General features: G+C 40.8%; 1 protein-coding gene across 5 annotated transcripts in view; it reads right to left on the bottom strand.

Annotated features, from left to right (window-relative positions):
* CHD6 (chromodomain helicase DNA binding protein 6) overlaps positions 1–17,126 on the bottom strand; it is a 161,340-nt gene that overhangs the window by 94,233 nt on the left and 49,981 nt on the right. For 4 of the 5 annotated variants that reach the window (XM_064475670.1, XM_010975258.3, XM_031433796.2 and 1 more), the window contains exon 3: positions 8,611–9,131. In XM_064475670.1, coding sequence (XP_064331740.1) covers positions 8,611–9,131 — 521 coding nt within the window. Of the gene's footprint in view, positions 1–8,610; positions 9,132–14,102; positions 14,259–17,126 lie in introns of those variants that run through there. The other variant, XM_031433795.2, reaches the window with a different exon arrangement.

The following is a 17,126-nucleotide window of genomic DNA, read 5'->3' as shown; positions in this document are numbered from 1 at the left end:
CAAGATGAAATAAATGAATCTAAGTGTACATTCATACAAACAAGTAACAGAACTACAAAGAACAGACAGAAAAATCTCATTAATTTATAAACATAGTATCTGACTATATACTTCCAGCTTTCGGGGAGAACAGCAAACAAATTCTGAACTTTTTGGTAGGCGTATAGGTGAAGCAGTTCTAAAAACATGTTAGATGTGGTATAGCATTAACCAAGTGAGTCAGTGTGTTGCTGTTAGGAGCTATGTTCTCACCAAGGAAGAGGGAAGATGTAAATATGACAATGGTTATATAAGAAAACGGCCTTACTCTTAGGAAAGATGCATTGGAGCATTTAGAGGTAAAAAGGCATGATACCTGCAACTAATTCTCAAATGGCTGAGGAAAAAACATATAAATATATATAAATATTATTCTGATATGCACCTATTCCACGGCTAAAGTGAATACTGTGTTTTTGTTCAGCATCTTTTTGCTGATAACCAATACTGATTCCCCAGGCCACAAGAGTGAGCAGGTGAGGCTAGGCTATGCTATCCTAGTCCTTTTACCACAGCGACTGGTCCAGGGGTGGACACATGACCCAACCAAGGCAACTTAGAACTCCTTCCTTAAAAAAAAGAATTAATAATAATAATTTTTGGCCAGAGTGGGTAGGAAAATAAATCTGTTATATAAGCCCACGGTTGCAGGCAGGCACAATTCAACTTTGGGAAGGAAAGCTGCCAAGGATGGAGCTGACGCCCGAAGAGGTGGCGGAAGGGTCAGAGACAAAGAACGCTGTGGAATCCTCAACTGCAGCTCCTGGTTCTGATTCCTTAAACCAGTGAGCCCACTTTTCTTTTTTTCTTTTTAAATTTAATTCAAGTTGGGTTTATGTCACTTGTAACCAAGAGTTCTAAGTATACAAAGGCCTAATACTCTCACCATTTAATGGCACTTAAGGCTGGATCAAAGTAATCTTATTTTTATAATCCTTGCTTTTTACAGCTTTCAAAGTTAGAACAAACTAATTTATAAGACAGAAACAAAAATATGGCAGAGAAGATCTTAGAGGCTCAAAGTACTTATTTTTAGTAACAAAACCAGACTTGATTTTATAATAAAACTTATACCCACATGTCCATTTTAAATAAACCATCTATCACTGTATCTATGACATGGAAGAAACTTCCAACATATAAACCATACCATCCATGCAGGACTGTAAGACACCACTACCAACAGCGTATCAGCAGGCCTCCGCCCCAAGCACTCGCACTCTGCCTTCTACATAACTTCATCAGCCAAGAAGATTTCATACATCTTTATTTTCTGCAGTTTGTATGAGGAAAATAAGTAAACTTTTTGCCTTCCACATAGGAAATTATAGTATTAAGGAACTAAATAGACTAACTTCCTCAAACTTTTCTCCCAGCTCTATCTCCAGTTCCCAACCTCCAGTTTTTCTTTGCTAGAACTGAGAGTTAGAAACTGAGTGCTGGATCTAAGTATGAGGGAAAAAGTCTGGGTTTGTGCCGCAACACTGCGCTATTGTGAGTCTTTTATTACTTTCCCCCATGGAGTCCAGGTATTGAAAAATTTTATCTACCAAACAAACTGCATTATTTCAAAATAACTCATCTTTCCATTTTAAAATTAAACCTTATAAAACGTCCATCAGAGTCTGAGCAGGAAAGAATGAGTTACTGCCACAGTGAGTTGCCATAATCCCCAAATGGAGAATAACTGAAAACAGCTCATGATGCCAGTAACTGCCTTCACAGACATGTATGCATCTGGGGAGCCTAGCCAGCGAATCACTACCCTATCCTAGAAACAGCTCTTCAGAGAAGCTTCCAATCTACAGGCTTTGATCCTCTTCCTGGAGGTACCATACTGAAAACATGGACATTACCCCAAAGAGCTCATCTGCACACTAAATCCAACTCTTACCTTATGCCCCTATTAGTTCAGCCTATACACAGAGAACTGAGCTGGGGACAGATTTTTAAAGAAACTGGCTAAAAGCAAAAAAAGAAACACACCCAAAACTAACGGTTTTAGTACAGATGTAGTCAGCTGTAGACAAAATGTGAACCATATCTCCCTGTCCTCAGTCCCTTTAATCATATCATGAGCACCATACAAAACAAAGATTATACAAGTTTGTGACATATATTATCCTAGTAAAAAAAAAAAAAAAGCAACAAAAACATTATATACTTGTAAGATGAAAAGGCAGTTTTAACAGATAATCTTATTAAAAGTGATAGAAGCAAATGAAAAATAATTTTTTTAATGTAGAATGGCTTCAAATGAAACAAACAAGCCATCCCTGCTTGCAAATCCTATTTTCTAGAGACACCTAACAACAAATATGTTCATGCCTCTAGCTCTTTACTTATCAACATGAAGCAATAGCTATTTAGATCCTGATGTGAAAGTTGGTGAATTTAGATCTTATATATCTCTCCTACGCCTTCCTCTGCTCAGTTTTTTAAAATGAATTCTTTTAGTTTAGGCAACTATGTTTTAAATTTTCATTAGTTCTTTCTTGTTTTCTGACTGCTCCTTTTTCGTGATAACCCATTCTTGTTTTGCAGACACGGTATCTGTCATTTTGAATCCGAGGAAACTACCTTAAAATCTTTACAAGTCTTTTTCCTTGAATGGTTTCTTCTGAGGCCAGTTGTCTTGCTCATTCCTCTTTTTCCTGCTTCTTTGCTGCTTTTCACTTAGATTTCATTTAGATTTCTTTCCTACTTAACATAAAGTCCAGTGGGTGCCAGGCAGAGGGTCTCTACTCAGAACTCATTCATGTTCTTATATTTATTTGCCTTCTTTCTTCTAATAAATGATCAGAACGTAAAAACAAGTTTCCAACAGAATAATCCTGTCAGTGGACACTCCTGAGCTTAAGTCTAGCCTCAGTAAAGATCTGCACTCTAAACAAAGACAGGTGACTGACCTTCAAACAGTGAAGCAGAGCTGAGTTGGCTGAATTTTATTACCATTCCTGCATCACAGTTATCAGCTGACTCACAGTTCAAACAGTTATATAATCAGAAGGTCTAGGGCTTACCTTTCTAGAAGAAACCATCAAAGAAAAAAATCAGAAAAGGTAAAATCCTTCTCTCAGGATGTTATAATACTTACTGGATTTGGGAGAAAAATCTGGTCCAGGTTGACAAACTCAAGCAAGTGGGGACAAGAAGCTGAGGCACAGAAATTGGGGCTAAACACACCATTCATTTCTTTCTTCTTTTTGGTTTTTTCACTCCTAGCAGATGTTAAATATAAAAACGAAAATACGCTCTATCTTCCCAGTGATCTTTTACCTTTCTCAAAGGATGGTCTAGGAACCAGCTACACTCCATCTAGTCAACTTTTGGACTGCAGTTTCCTGGGCTCCACCCCAGACCTAATAAATCCTTCTCTCTGGCAGATGGTCAGGGACTCTGCTTCTCTAACACACTGTCCAGGTAGTTCCTTAGCACAGCCAAGTTTGAGAACCAGAGATCCAGACAGACAGCCCTCCACTTGGGCCAGCATACTGATTAATTTCTTGACTTCTGAGAGAGAATGTAAACCATTCTGACATGTGTAGAAATTCCAAAACTTATGCTCTGCCCTCAACCAACAACATGAACATCAACACTCAAGATCCTGGCTTACAAAAGCTCAGTCAAAATGCGTGGCTCCCGGTTTGAGAGAGGGCAACCTTAAAGGGCCATTAACCTACCCCTCACGTACTCCTTGGATACCGAGTTAGAGCATCTGACAGGCTCATACCCGCTGGCATGGCCTGTCTTTCCTGTCACCAAACCGTGCTTTAATGCCGGGAAGCTGACTTTTACTGAAGGCTATGTCAAGAAAGAAACATGAAATTCACAGGCACATTAGAAGCATTTGATGCAAAAGAATTTGTTAAGGACAGTATCCATTATATCATGTAATGTTCCCCAGTGAGAAATTTCTTTCTCAACTGGTAAAAATTTGGCATCCCTGAGGAAATGGCACAGCACTTTTCTAGTATCAAAGCATTTTCCCAAAGTCTTTATCAACATTACGTGACCCCACAAACATGACACCTGCCTACCTCTCTGAGCCCCTCACTGCAGCTATGCAGGTCTGCGCGTCTGTTTGTATGTGTACATATACCTCTGTATGTCTTCTTATGCCAGTGGCCCCATCCCCTTCAGGAAAAAGGCAGTATAATTAAAAAACAGTAAAAGCAAATAAACTATACTAAGTGAATTTAAATTTCAGAGTCAGGGAAATGACAGAAGGCCTAACTTGGCTTCTTGGAGGAGCCTTCTTGCTTAAGTTTTAAACAATGAAGGAGTGAACTAAGCTCACATTGCAAGATAGTTTGGAGGGAAAGGAAGAGAGGATAGTTTTTTTTTTTTTGTTTTGTTTTTTTTAAGGCTTCTCCTACTTGAATGTTTTGAACTTTTATCCCCTAAGCAGTAAGTCACTATTCATCACTATAAATATCATCCTGGAAAGGGCAAATTTGCTAGCCTCTACCACTTGTTTAGAACTGTGCTCAGTTATCTACTGCTGACTCAAATGCAAAGAGAAACAGCACAGGAAAAAGTTGGGGCCATCTTAGTCCTTGAGAGGATATAATGGAGTGTGTGAACTGAAATTCTGTAGAAGACGGGCTGTTTCCTACCAATGAGAGACCAATTTCTCCAAACCTGGAATCTCCCCACCATTTTCCATTCCTGACCTTCCCTGCAAGGCATAAAGAGGCACGAAGCCATGGAAGGAATAAGTGGGTTTTACAGTCAGGTGAGCCTGGAGTCAAATTCTGACAGTGCTGCTCATTAGCTTGGTGCCTCAGACAAGTTACCTTGATGTTTTCATTTCTAAAGTTATAAAATTTGTAAGAATAAAGTATTTAATTATAAACATCTACTGTTATTTAACAATAGGAGTTACTGTGTGATGTCTTATATGGATCTTGTTTTCAGAGAGAAGAGCTCTATTCACTTGTTCTAGGAAATCTATCTATCTAAAAATATATAAATAACACACACATACCCCTTCTGTGTGTCCAACAACCTGACAAACCTCTCTGGTAACTGACCCCAGGACATAAAAGATACAAAGCACACTGGTCCTGACCTCAGGCACTTATCTTTTGTTGAGGAGACAGGTCATACATAGATGAAAATACTGGTTTATGATTGAGAAGCAGCCTACTGCAGAGGTTAACGTACAAGACTGGGAGTCAGGAGGTCTGAGTTTATGGCACCCCCTTGTAAACAAGTTATTCCCCTGTGGGGCTCTGTTTCCCTGGCTGCAATGTGGCAGGGTTGGACTAGATCTTGCTTACTCTTCAAGGTCTAAAAGTCTTTTGATTTATGATGCGAGTGAGGCACCAGGTGCTAGGGAAGTTCAGAGGAAACACACTGGCACCTTGAAGGGGAAGCTCTGTGGAGGAACTGGGACTTGCACTCAGAGCTGAAGAATGTGAAGGACGTGGGTTACGGAGAGAAGGACAAGAGGCGTAATGCTGGAGAAACAGCAGGAGCAATCCAAAGGAGGAACGAACGCGGCGGGTACCTTACTTAAGGCCTCATGAGATCAACCTAGCTGGCAAGACCAGGAGGCAGAGAGATGTCAGACCACCAACAGTTTGAACAACAGAAAAAAAAAAAGGAGCCTGGATTTTGTCCTGGAGGCAGGAGCAACAATCAGACGTTTCTATGCAGGTATAAATTGTTAGAGAGAACCCCATTTCCCTGTCCCCATGTTTTCACGAGAAAAACCAGGTTTTACTCCCAAGGAGGGAACAATATTGGAAACATATTTTCAGCCCTTCTTCTAACTCCTCTCACTTCCCTGACTGAGGACCTGCGGGACTGGTGAGACTGGGAAAAGGAATGGAGCATACACGGCCCAGAGTCTACTCTTTGCCTCAAGGACATGCTTGCAGTTCTGGGGGATAAACTCAACTGAGGGACTAACTGAAGCTGGATTCGGGGTGCAAGCCAGTGGAAGTTCTTCAATCTAGTTTATCAATAATAAAGCTGATAATTGCATCTCCATCTCTGTTGACTATTTCCCAGCTGGTTTGGAATGGAGAGAGTAGAAGAGGGGGTTTGACTGACCACCAACAACAATCACAAACATAAATAAGATAACAGCAGGGCTTCAGAAAGATTAGCCAGGTGGCAGCTGGCAAGAGGGACTGAAGTAGGAAAAGACGGGAAGCCCCTAAATCAGCTGTGAGGCTCCTCCAACAATCCAAGCATCCAGTGAATCATCTGTAACCACGAGTGTTATCCAGGGGCTAATCGATAAAGGCTCAAATCAAAACATGTACTTGAGCTAATCTGCAAGAGAGTAAATCAGAGAGCACAAAAACAAGACTTAATTACCAACATATTTTTTACCAATTAATGTCCTTTCAGAACTGGAACTGCTTCTGCTGACCAGTGAGATCATAAATTAAAGGAGCCAAAGCAGTATTATAAATATATAAAATACTAGAAATGAAAGGCTCACCAGTCCAGAACCCTATCTGGGCTACACAGAAGAATTCCATTATGTTAACAGGTCAATCCTACACAGCCCTCAAATTGAGGGAGGCTGAAAGCATTTTCAAACAGATAACCAGCCCCATCTGCCAGCATGCTCTCAGAGGGTGTCTCCTGATTTCTAAATCTCAAGAGGTTCTGCTGTCTTCTAAGCTAGCAGACTTAGTTTTTGTTTTCTTTTTTTGTTGGGGGGGGCGGGTAATTAGGTTTATTTATTTATTGTCATTATTTTTTATTTAATGGAGGTAATGAGGATTGAACCCATGACCTCATGCATGCTAAGCATGCCCTCTACCACTGAGCTATACCCTCCCCTAAGTTAGCAGACTTAGAAGCACTTCTTCAACTCACTTATATTTTGTACAGCCTAATCAGCTCCCTTATTATTGCTACATATACATCTGACACACAACCTTGTTTTGTGAAATGCCTCCTCACTGCCCTAAAATGGAATCAATGGCAATGTCTGTATACCGATCACCTTATTTCATATTCCACACAAAGTAAAAACAAATTCCTTCAAGAAGCTGATGAAATTGTAAGCACCACAGACCAGTGGCTAAAGTGAGCTCAGATACCTATGACTTTCTACTGCCTTCTACACACAGACCAAACTCCTTATCAGAGCTGTCCGACTCTCTACTAATTGCCCTAATTCTAAAACACCATCCTTGAGGATCTTTGTTTCTTGTAATAACCAAAGTAAGTCACTCCACCAGCTCACATCTGATTCTCCCTCAAGAACCATTTCAGCTTCTCCAAAGTAATCTGGAGATGAAAGTTATTGGCAGAAGATAGAAACTCAAGTCTGTCACTCCACACATATCAGAGATCAGAGCGTGTGCACTGGGTTCACTGAGAAACAGAGCCCACAAGTTGCTCACTGGTCAGACTCCTGATTTTACCCACTTCTTGGCCTGGTGAAGTATTTTATGACCATTCTCTGTGAACTACACTTCTGGGATCCCACCCAAGCCTCTATGATAAACAAAGGTAAAATCCCCTGCCAGAAAGAAGGGAGTGAATATTACAAGGCAGTTTTAACTTGGATTAGAAACGTATCCATCTGGTCCCAGCAAACTGTCCTTCTGAAAATGAACTGACCCATCTAGTAAACTCTGAGTAGCAGCACACGCCACCTCAAACACTTTCTCTCTTTAAAACTTACTTCCTCTCTGCCTGACCCCATACAGGTCTGATGGCCCCATTACTTTCTATTCTGTTAGCATTCACATCAACCTCTACCTCTTTATGGGTGCTTCTGGTCTACACTCTGCCTCTGTACTTAGATTTCAGAAACTTAAATTCCCCTTAAATGTATTTTTTGTTTTGCATGTCCTCAAATAGCTTAAACATCATGTTCTGCATCAAGAATTTAGAAAGAGACAAAACAAAAAGCATTACAGTTGTGTACAGATGACAAACACTGAACTCCCTGAATAAGGAGTGTGTTTCGATCTTGATGGAATCTATTGCCAGGACGCCCCACATCACCCCCGCAGCAAATTCGTCCCTGTGCCCTGTGCTCTCTGGTCAAGTCACTTCAGTCTATCTCCTCTGGTCTCCTTTACTTATCAATTCTTGAGCACCTGCTGATGCATCAGGCACTATGTTGGACATCAAATGAGAGAAACAGACCAGGAAAGGGCCTGCACTAGAGAGCTTGTAGCCTAGGGAAGCCAGGCAATTCTTTCACGTCTGGAACTCTGCACATAGTCATGGCTCGCCCAGACCCCCAATACCGATCCCCAGGGCTGTGCACCCTCCTGACAGCTGCTCCTCTGCCACTCTACAGTGCTGCTGTTCCCCAAATCACTGCCCCCCAATATCACACCTGTGACAGCCCTGCCCTTATACCCTGTGCGTGCTAGCATATTTTAATTATTTTTAATCCAAAGGGAATGTCAAGAAACTACAGGGACAGTATTAATTAAGCCTATCTTTCTCTCATCAGGAGGCGAGAAATGGTTTATTTTGGCTGAAAGTGGGGCAGTCATGTTCAGGGGCTGGAGTAAGGCCAGAGACCAAGTGCTCCATGGAGGCAGGGCCCAGGGCACGGGCGGGAAGAAAGGTACGCACCTGGCCTTCCTGGACTTGGCCCTGGCTGCCGAGTCAGTGCTGCTCCGCTTCTCTTTGGCCTCCCTGGCGCCCGAGGCCTCCCGGGGCTTCCGCGCCTTCCTGGCCCCGTCCTTCGGCTTGGGCTCCTTGGGCTCCTTGATCCTCTTGGGCTCCTTGGCCTTCCTGGGCTCCTTTGGCTCTCTAGGTTCTCGCTTCCTCTTTGGCTTGGGCTCCCTGTCCTTGCTTCCCTTTGCTGCCCCCTCCTGCTCTCCTGGATCCTTTTTCTTCCGTTTCTTCTTCACGCCAGTGCCTCCTCCTCCACTGTCCTCCGTCCCATTATGGGATGTCGTTTTCCTGGGCAAAGGGGTCTCGGCGTCCTCTTCAGCAGCGAACAGGTCCTTCTGGGGCAGACAGTGACTGGCAACATCTCCAATTTTCTCTTCCTGGTTAGTGCTGTGGTCAAATGGGGAGGGGGATTTGTAGTCAAAATTGACAGAAGCATCAGACATTGGGGAGTGATTCAGAACTTTTAAATGCGACAACTGTAAAAGAGAGAGAAAAACAAGCATATTACTCCTCCACCGCATGCTTCACATGCATAGTGATATTAACTCTGAACGCACGGATCTGTCCCACATCTCCTGAGCGCCTACAGTGTGGCAGTTCCTCCTGTGCCAGGCCATGGGCACAGAGTGCCAAACAGGACACACATTATTTGTGTTTGCCTTTGCCCTTGTGGAGCCAGGCCTTTGTGGACCAGGCTGCTATCAGCATATTATCTAAGAAGTTCATATATAAAAACCTGAAGGGTTTCCATGTTACGTGCAGAAATCTGAAACATCTTTTAAGCTCCATGTCTAGAACTGGCAACAAGAGTCTCCTACAAACTCCTACCTTTAGATTCCACTAGGAGACACAAAATCCTAGGCACACTGTTCTGATCCAGGATGGCATTTATCATGCTGATACACAAAGTCACTGTTCAGACGTGTTCATGAATAAAGGTGATGTCACTGGGTGACAGGGATGCAGGGTCAAGCTGAATGTGCTGCTTTATTTCCCCAAGTCTTCACTCTTGTATATCACCAAGCTGCATCAACATTCAGCTGTTCTGATTTTCAACAAGAATATCTGGATCATTCAAAACGATGCCTTTTAGGGAACCCTCCTACACTGCAAATGCAGTTTGGTGCAGCCACTGTGGAAAACAGTATGGAGATTCCTCAAAAGACTAGGAACAGACTTACCATATGAGCCAGGAATCCCGCTCCTGGGCATATATCCAGAAGGAACCCTACTTCAAAATGACACCTGCACCCCAGTGTTCACAGCAGCACTATTTACAATAGCCAAGACATGGAAACAGCCTAAATGTCCACCAACAGATGACTGGATAAAGATGTGGTATATTTATACAGTGGAATACTATTCAACCATAAAAACTGACAACATAACACCATTTGCAGCAACATGGATGTTCCTGGAGAATGTCATTTTAAATGAAGTAAGCCAGAAAGAGAAAGAAAAATACCATGTGAGATCGCTCATACGCGGAATCTAAAACAAACAAACAAACCAAAAAAAAACAAAAAACAAACAGAAACAGACTCATAGACATAGAATACAAACTTGTGGTTGCCAGGGGGACGGGGGTGGGAAGGGACAGACTGGGATTTCAAAATGTAGAACAGATAAACAAGATTGTACTGTGTAGCACAGGGAAATATATACAGGATCTTGTGGTGGCTCACAGTGAAAGAGAATGTGACAATGAATGTATGTATGTTCATGTATAACTGAAAAATTGTGCTCTACACTGGAATTTGACACAACATAGTAAAAGACTATAACTCAATTAAAAAATGTTAAAAATAAATAAATGAATAAATAAAAATAAAAAACACTAAAAAAATGATGCCTTTTATTTTTAACTAAAAATGGTGCTCTTCTGTATGATCATCTAATGCTGTCACCGACTCAGCACCAAATAACCTCTGGCTACTTGCAAAAACCAACCATCATAAGGGAGGACACTTTACTGTGATAGATGTCTTTGGAGAGGAAGTCACAGGTGTTCAAGGCAACCCTAAAAAGGATGTTTCAAAGCTGGTTTTGAGTACCATCAAATAAAAGTGCAGCCTCCTAACATGACCACCTTTAAGGAAACATCCCTTTGGAAGCAGAAGTTACATCTCATCCTTTCAGGTCTGGTGTTACAAAGTACATTTGTCATCTCATAACCAAGCTAAGGTTGCCGATAATCTGATAATAATGTGGCTGCTAGTTACAGGGAACAAAGAAATAATTTAAGGAGAGCCTGGGAGGGACAAGCAGGCTTTCCAGGAAGATGGTTCCAATCATCTTTGGATGATGGCTTGGGATCAGCTCTATTTGTGAGCCTGCTCTCTTAACAAGAGACCTGGTATGTGCTAAAGGGCACAGACACTTGCCAGGTGGTGTGGTTTCCCTCTGGCGTTCTGGTTTCCAATCTCTGCTCAGAACCCTTGGCCCACCCTGGGAGTGACAGAGAGTGCAAAATTCAGCTGCATATTTCCTTTCTGTTTTTTCCAGTTCCCTTTCCTACTCTGATACTCCCAAACATAACACTGAAAATCCCAGGAGAAAAAGATGAAAGAAAAGGAGGATTCTTTTGGATATTTATCATAAATAAAGTCGTCTTATAAACAAGCCTAAATCCAGAGGGAACTGGTCATTCTGGCAGGATTCACTACTTAAAAAAAAAAAGGAAGACAACTGAGTTTGAATACCTCATTGCTGATTCAGTACTTATGATGGCTTAGGAAAAGGAGGTACTAAATAAACTTACAAGAAATTTAAATTAATCAAATATAAGAAAATGGTTAAGAAGGTAAATTTTATAGTATACATTTTCTACCACAATAAAAAGACAAGAAAAGAAAATACAAGGCAATAAAAAACCCAACAATACAGTAACAGGTACCCAGTTAAAGCCTAGATCCTGTGAGCACATTACCATCCCTGGGATGTCACTTAATTTTGTGCCAGGAACACTTGGCCCTCAGGGGACAAGTTTTTGCTTAGCATGCAAGGGTGGACACACTGAAAAGCCAAGAGACACAGGTTTGTTTATTAAAGAGGCTCAAAGATAACACACTGAAAAGCTAATTCCACCAAGGCAGCTCCCAGTGGGTCAATGAGGGACCCTCTCCTCAACTCTTATCTCATGTCAAGGCCTCTCTTCTGAGGCTCTTCACCAGCTGAACAGGGAGCTCAGGCAGGTGCTGGTAACTAGATACTCATTCTTTAGGCAATAACAGCAGCAGCAGCTAACAGTCAATGAATACGTGTCGTAGCTTTCCAACAATCCTGCAAGCTTAGTAAGATGACACCTATTTTGTACACGGAATAATGGAAGATTATTGATGTTAAGTGATGTGTCCAAGGCCATACAATGAGGGAGCAGAGGAGCCTGGATCTGACACCTGTGGCCAAAAAGCTAACCCTCATCTCGCTGAGCATCTTATGACATCCCAGGGAGCCGATGACGAATGCTAGGCCACAAGACCAGCATGATTATACTTGGTTAGAAACATTAATGTGATGGCGTATACAACCACTTTGGGAAAAAGTCAGGTAGTTCTTTATAAAAGTAAATACAAACCTACCAGATGTCCCAGCAACTCTACTCTCAGGAACCCTAGAGAGTTGTCTAGTCTACCCCTCATTTTACAGACAAGATAATCGGTGCAGAGATAAAGCAATTTGTCAAATTAATATTCCAAGGGAGTGGCAGAGCAGGGATATCCCAGAGGGAGAAGGGAAACCCAAGAAATGCAGCACAACTGGCCAGTGTTGAAAAGGGGGGAAGTACCCCAAAAGGCAGACATTAGTAACAAAAAATATAAAGTTATAATCTCGAAAGTCAATAATCCACTAGGAACGCTTTTATTTTTAAGGTACCTTTGTTGAGAGCTTGGAAGAGGCATCTGCTGAGGATTAAAAATGTAAGACAAAAAATATTTCTTCCATGTGTCTCAAGGTCAGTGGGGGAAAAGGTAAAGAGCCTAAATAATGTCTTTGTTTCAGCTTCTACCAAGGAGGACATTAAATTACCACTTTGAAACTGGCCCTAAAAGGAACAGACTGCAGATGATGGACCACAGTTAACGACAACATTTTACATCACACTGACCATTTAAATAGAGACGAGCATCTAGGAACACAAGGATGAAATTGAGGGAGGCTGACTGATAAAACAGGCAACAATGCTAACTCATAAACCGTACTGTTAATAGTAAAACACAATTCTCTGATTCAAAATTATCAATCTACAATATTCCTGGAAAAGACACAAAGATTTGAATCTAGATAAACAGGCTCCAGGTCAGCTGTAAAGGATTTAAGAACCAACAGACTGGGCCAGGTATAGGTCAGTGGTAGAGTGTGTGTGCACTTAGCATGCACAAGGTCCTGGGTTCAATCCCCAGTACCTCCATTAAAAAAAAAATTTAAAAGAACTAATGGGAAGATTACAGCCTAGGTCAATGGTTCCCAAACAGAGCTCCAAGGACAAACCTGAATTATCCCCCTAAGAGTCACTCAGGTACTTCAAAGTCAAAATAGACTCTAAGAAAATCATGCATGCTACAAAATGCACAGACCTTGAAAAAATTATGCTAGGTGAAAGAAGCCAGGCACAAAAGACCACATATTGAATAATTCCATTTATATAAAATGCCCAAAATTGGCAAATCCACACAGACAAAAAGTAGGGTAGTGGTTGCCAGGGGCTGAGGAAGAAAAAAACAGAGTGTCTGCTGAGGGGCATAAGGTTCTTTTGGGGGTGATGAAAATGGTCTGGAACCAGATAGTGGTGATCTTTACAAAAACTTGTGAATATACTAAAACCACTGAATCGCACAGTTTAAAAGTATGGATTTTAAGGTATGTGAATTATAGCTCAACTTTAAAAAATTCAATATATGAAAATACTGAAAAGGACCCTCTCATATGTTGCTGGCAGGAGCGTCAACTATTGAGCCATTTTGCAGGGCAGTGTAGCAATAATACCAAAATTTTAATTGTGGATATGCTTTTAAAGTGAGCAATTTCTCTTTTAGAACATAAACGAAAGAGACATTTAGATACTCCAAAGGTTTATGTAGAAGAATATCTGAAACAGAATTGTTTAATAGAGAAAAAAACTATAAATATCCTATTTGTCAATCTTTAGGAAATGCTTAAATTAATAGTATATCCATCATATAGAATAATACTACACAGCCATTATTACACAAAGTTTTAGTTGTCATTTTAAAGTGTCCACAACATGTTGGAAAGTAAAAAAAAGAAAACCTATGATCTAATCTCATTTTTGTTTTTTTTAAAAAATGTTACATTAACATTAGCTTTTTAGAATAAATTTAGGAGACATACCAGATATTAACCATAATTATGTCTAGGAGATAAAACTGTGGGTAACTTTCACTTCTTTTTTTCAAAACTTTCTCAAAGTTATTATTTGTTTTTACCTGTTTCCCATGATTAGAAGGTAAGCTTCATGAGGCAGTGACTCTGTGGTATTCTCCAATAACTCTGTAGTTTATAGTAAAACTCAGTAACTCTTACGGTTATTGCATGAAATGAATATTTTCAATTTGAAAAGTCTACAGAACTATACATGTGAACAAAAATGAGAACAAAGACCTGTGTGCAGAAAAAGGAATGGAAGAAAATAAAAGGTTAATGATCATTTGAGGCTGCTCAAATTTTTTTTATTAAATAGACATCTAAATTTTCAATAATGGGAATATTACTTTCATGATACTTGTAATAAAAAAACTTTCACATAGATGTAATAGAAAAAATTTTAAAGACTTTAATAACGAACAGGAAAAATTATTTTTTAGACAATTCATGCTCCTTCAAATTATCGGGATTCAGGAATCAAAGGCAGCATATGAGAGGCCATGATCACACCTGACTGAGTGCAGGGCAGAGAGTACACTTCGCACTCGGGCTGGGAGGGCCCCTGCACACCCTTCACCCAGTGCTTCCCCCAACTTCAGCCCAGCGGTGAGTAGCCCGGAGAGCCCCTGCGGCTGGTCTGCCTCAGAGCCTTTCACCTCCTTCAGCAGGGAGAGGAAAGGAGTCTATGTTTAGACTTGCTTAGGATCAAGAAATTAGCTAAACATAAAAATGAGTCAAAAAGCTCATCTCAGTCTGAGACCTATCTTTTTTTAAAAGTTCAAATAATGATACTGAAAATACAAAGTAAGAAGTAATTGCTACTATGAGTTGGTCTGTGGACGTTTCAGGTGGCAAAGTTATTTTCCAATTAAAATTAGGATTGCCTTATTTTTTCACCTTCTCTTTCTTCTGAAAGAGTATTTCTTACAGTTAGCTGACTGCGGAATATACTGAAGACAGAAAACCCCACATACCCTTGCCCTTATTACACTGCAGCTGCACTGGGACTCATTCATTTGGCAAACAGATTTGTGCTGAGTGAGCAAGACCCATCTGAGGAGGCACAGGAACAATGTCAGTGTGTGTGTCCTTTCTGTGTTCTTTAGGTTTCTCCTGCATTCAGCATATTCAATCCCTCTTCACCCAGGAGTCTTGTGCTTTTGGTGATAAAGCAGGTACTTTGATCCACCTGGTCACAGCTGGTAAGCAGCAGGAGAAGAGGAGTTCAGTTTCAGGTTACCTAAGGTCAGGTAGGTACCTTAAGTATCTAAGGTAGATGCAAGTACAGGTGTCCAAGAGGCTCTTGGATATACTTTCCAAGGGAAGTATCTACAAGAATAAATTAGGCTGCCCAGAAAAAAATAGACAGAGAAGAGGAAACAGGACCTAACCTGAGGAACACTAATACTTAAGGTCCCCAGAGGGGGGAAGAACCTACAGAGAGGGTGAGAAGGAGCCATCAGGTCAGTGATGCAGGTGGGAAAAGAAAGTGTGGCATCACAAAAGCCCAAGGATGAGAGCATTCTAAGACAGAATGATCATGGGTGTCAAATGCTACTGAGAAGTTAAGGACTACAGAGTGTGATCAACAGACTTGGCAATGTAACTTCTGCAAAATGCCTCTTCCCAAAGTCCTTGAATCTTCCATTCCTAGTCCTCACCCTATTTTCATATTTTAGCATTTAAAACAGAGGGTGGGGTGGTGGTAGGTTATTCTCCTGTGATTTTTTAAGTCTTAGAAATGTGACTTCTCTAAATCTTTAGGCAAAGTCAACCTAAACCTAAAGTAAAGAAACTGGGGCAAGTAGTTTATTAAATTTAGATGCTGACAGGAAAGAGTTAAGAGGAGAGAAGGACAGTAATACTTAATAAGTGCCTATTTGTTAACAAGTGTTGCTTCTAGAAACTACAAGTTTTATTTCCAAATAACTATGGCTTTGGGCAAACCAAAAGCTCAAATTGATTCATTTTTTTAATCGGCTAAAGTGGAATGATGTCTGTTCCATCCAACCAACGCTAGGAGAGACCTCTTCTAGAGTTTTTTTGTGATATCTTCTAGGCCAAGTAGATCAACAAATACTTACAAAGAGAGTAAGACTATTTTCCTACCTCCTCCTTCCTGGCCCACCTGTAATTTCACTGTAGTCTTGGGTTACCAGAACCCTGAGCTCAGAACTTAACCAAACACAGGCTAATACCATTGCCACACACAAAGGCCCAGCCAGACTGTGGCCTGGAGTCGGGAACACTGTATTTGTGGGTAGGGAATGGTGCTTTTCATATATCTCAACCTTACAGTCACTGCTGCTCTGAGGACTCAGAATTGTTTTGATATTTGAAAAGATAAAATAGATTTCTAGCCCATGTGTCTGTCCCTTTCAGTTTGTGTCACAGCACTCTGGCTGCGAGGAAGGCCAGTCTAGTTAGAAGGTAGCTACAAGGACAGTGAATGACATGGTAGCTTTCACCAAATGGGGGGGGTCGGGAGAGGATGGATTTGGGGGGGGGGAGTAGAAAGGGAATCATAGATTTTAAAGATACACAGGAAATGTACACTTCCGCTCCTGCTTAAATGTCACCTCCCAGTGAAGTCTTTTCTGACCGTGTGGTCTAAAATATCCCGCCTCTCCCCATTACTACCTAGCTCTTTGCCTCAGCTTCCCTTTATAATAATTATACCTCTTTTAGGATAGTGGTAAGGATTAAATGTATCATACAGGTCACTGTTTAAAACAGGGGGTGGCACCCAGTAAGTATTTAATGTATGTTAACTTTTATCAATATTATTATGTATTACTTTTTAATCTAATCACTACTTTATTCTAGCATGTTTAATATTCCAGAAAGCATTATTTTGGTTATCTACTTATTTACAAAGTTGTCATCTGACTTCTTAATCTCTACAAGAAGGGGCCTAGGTTATCTTCCCACTAGAAAAAAATAAATAAAATAGATGTCAGCAATGATAATACTGGATTTTATTAAGGGCTGAGTATTAGGCAACGTACTAGTTTCTTAAATGGATTATGTCTCAAAACAACTCTAAGACAAAGTGTATTATGGTTCCAATTATGACTCCATTTTAG

The sequence above is a fragment of the Camelus dromedarius genome, chromosome 18, assembly GCF_036321535.1.
Source record: "Camelus dromedarius isolate mCamDro1 chromosome 18, mCamDro1.pat, whole genome shotgun sequence".
NCBI lineage: Eukaryota > Metazoa > Chordata > Mammalia > Artiodactyla > Camelidae > Camelus > Camelus dromedarius.
Note: the sequence above shows the minus strand (reverse complement) of the source record. Positions and strands in the feature narration are given on the sequence as shown.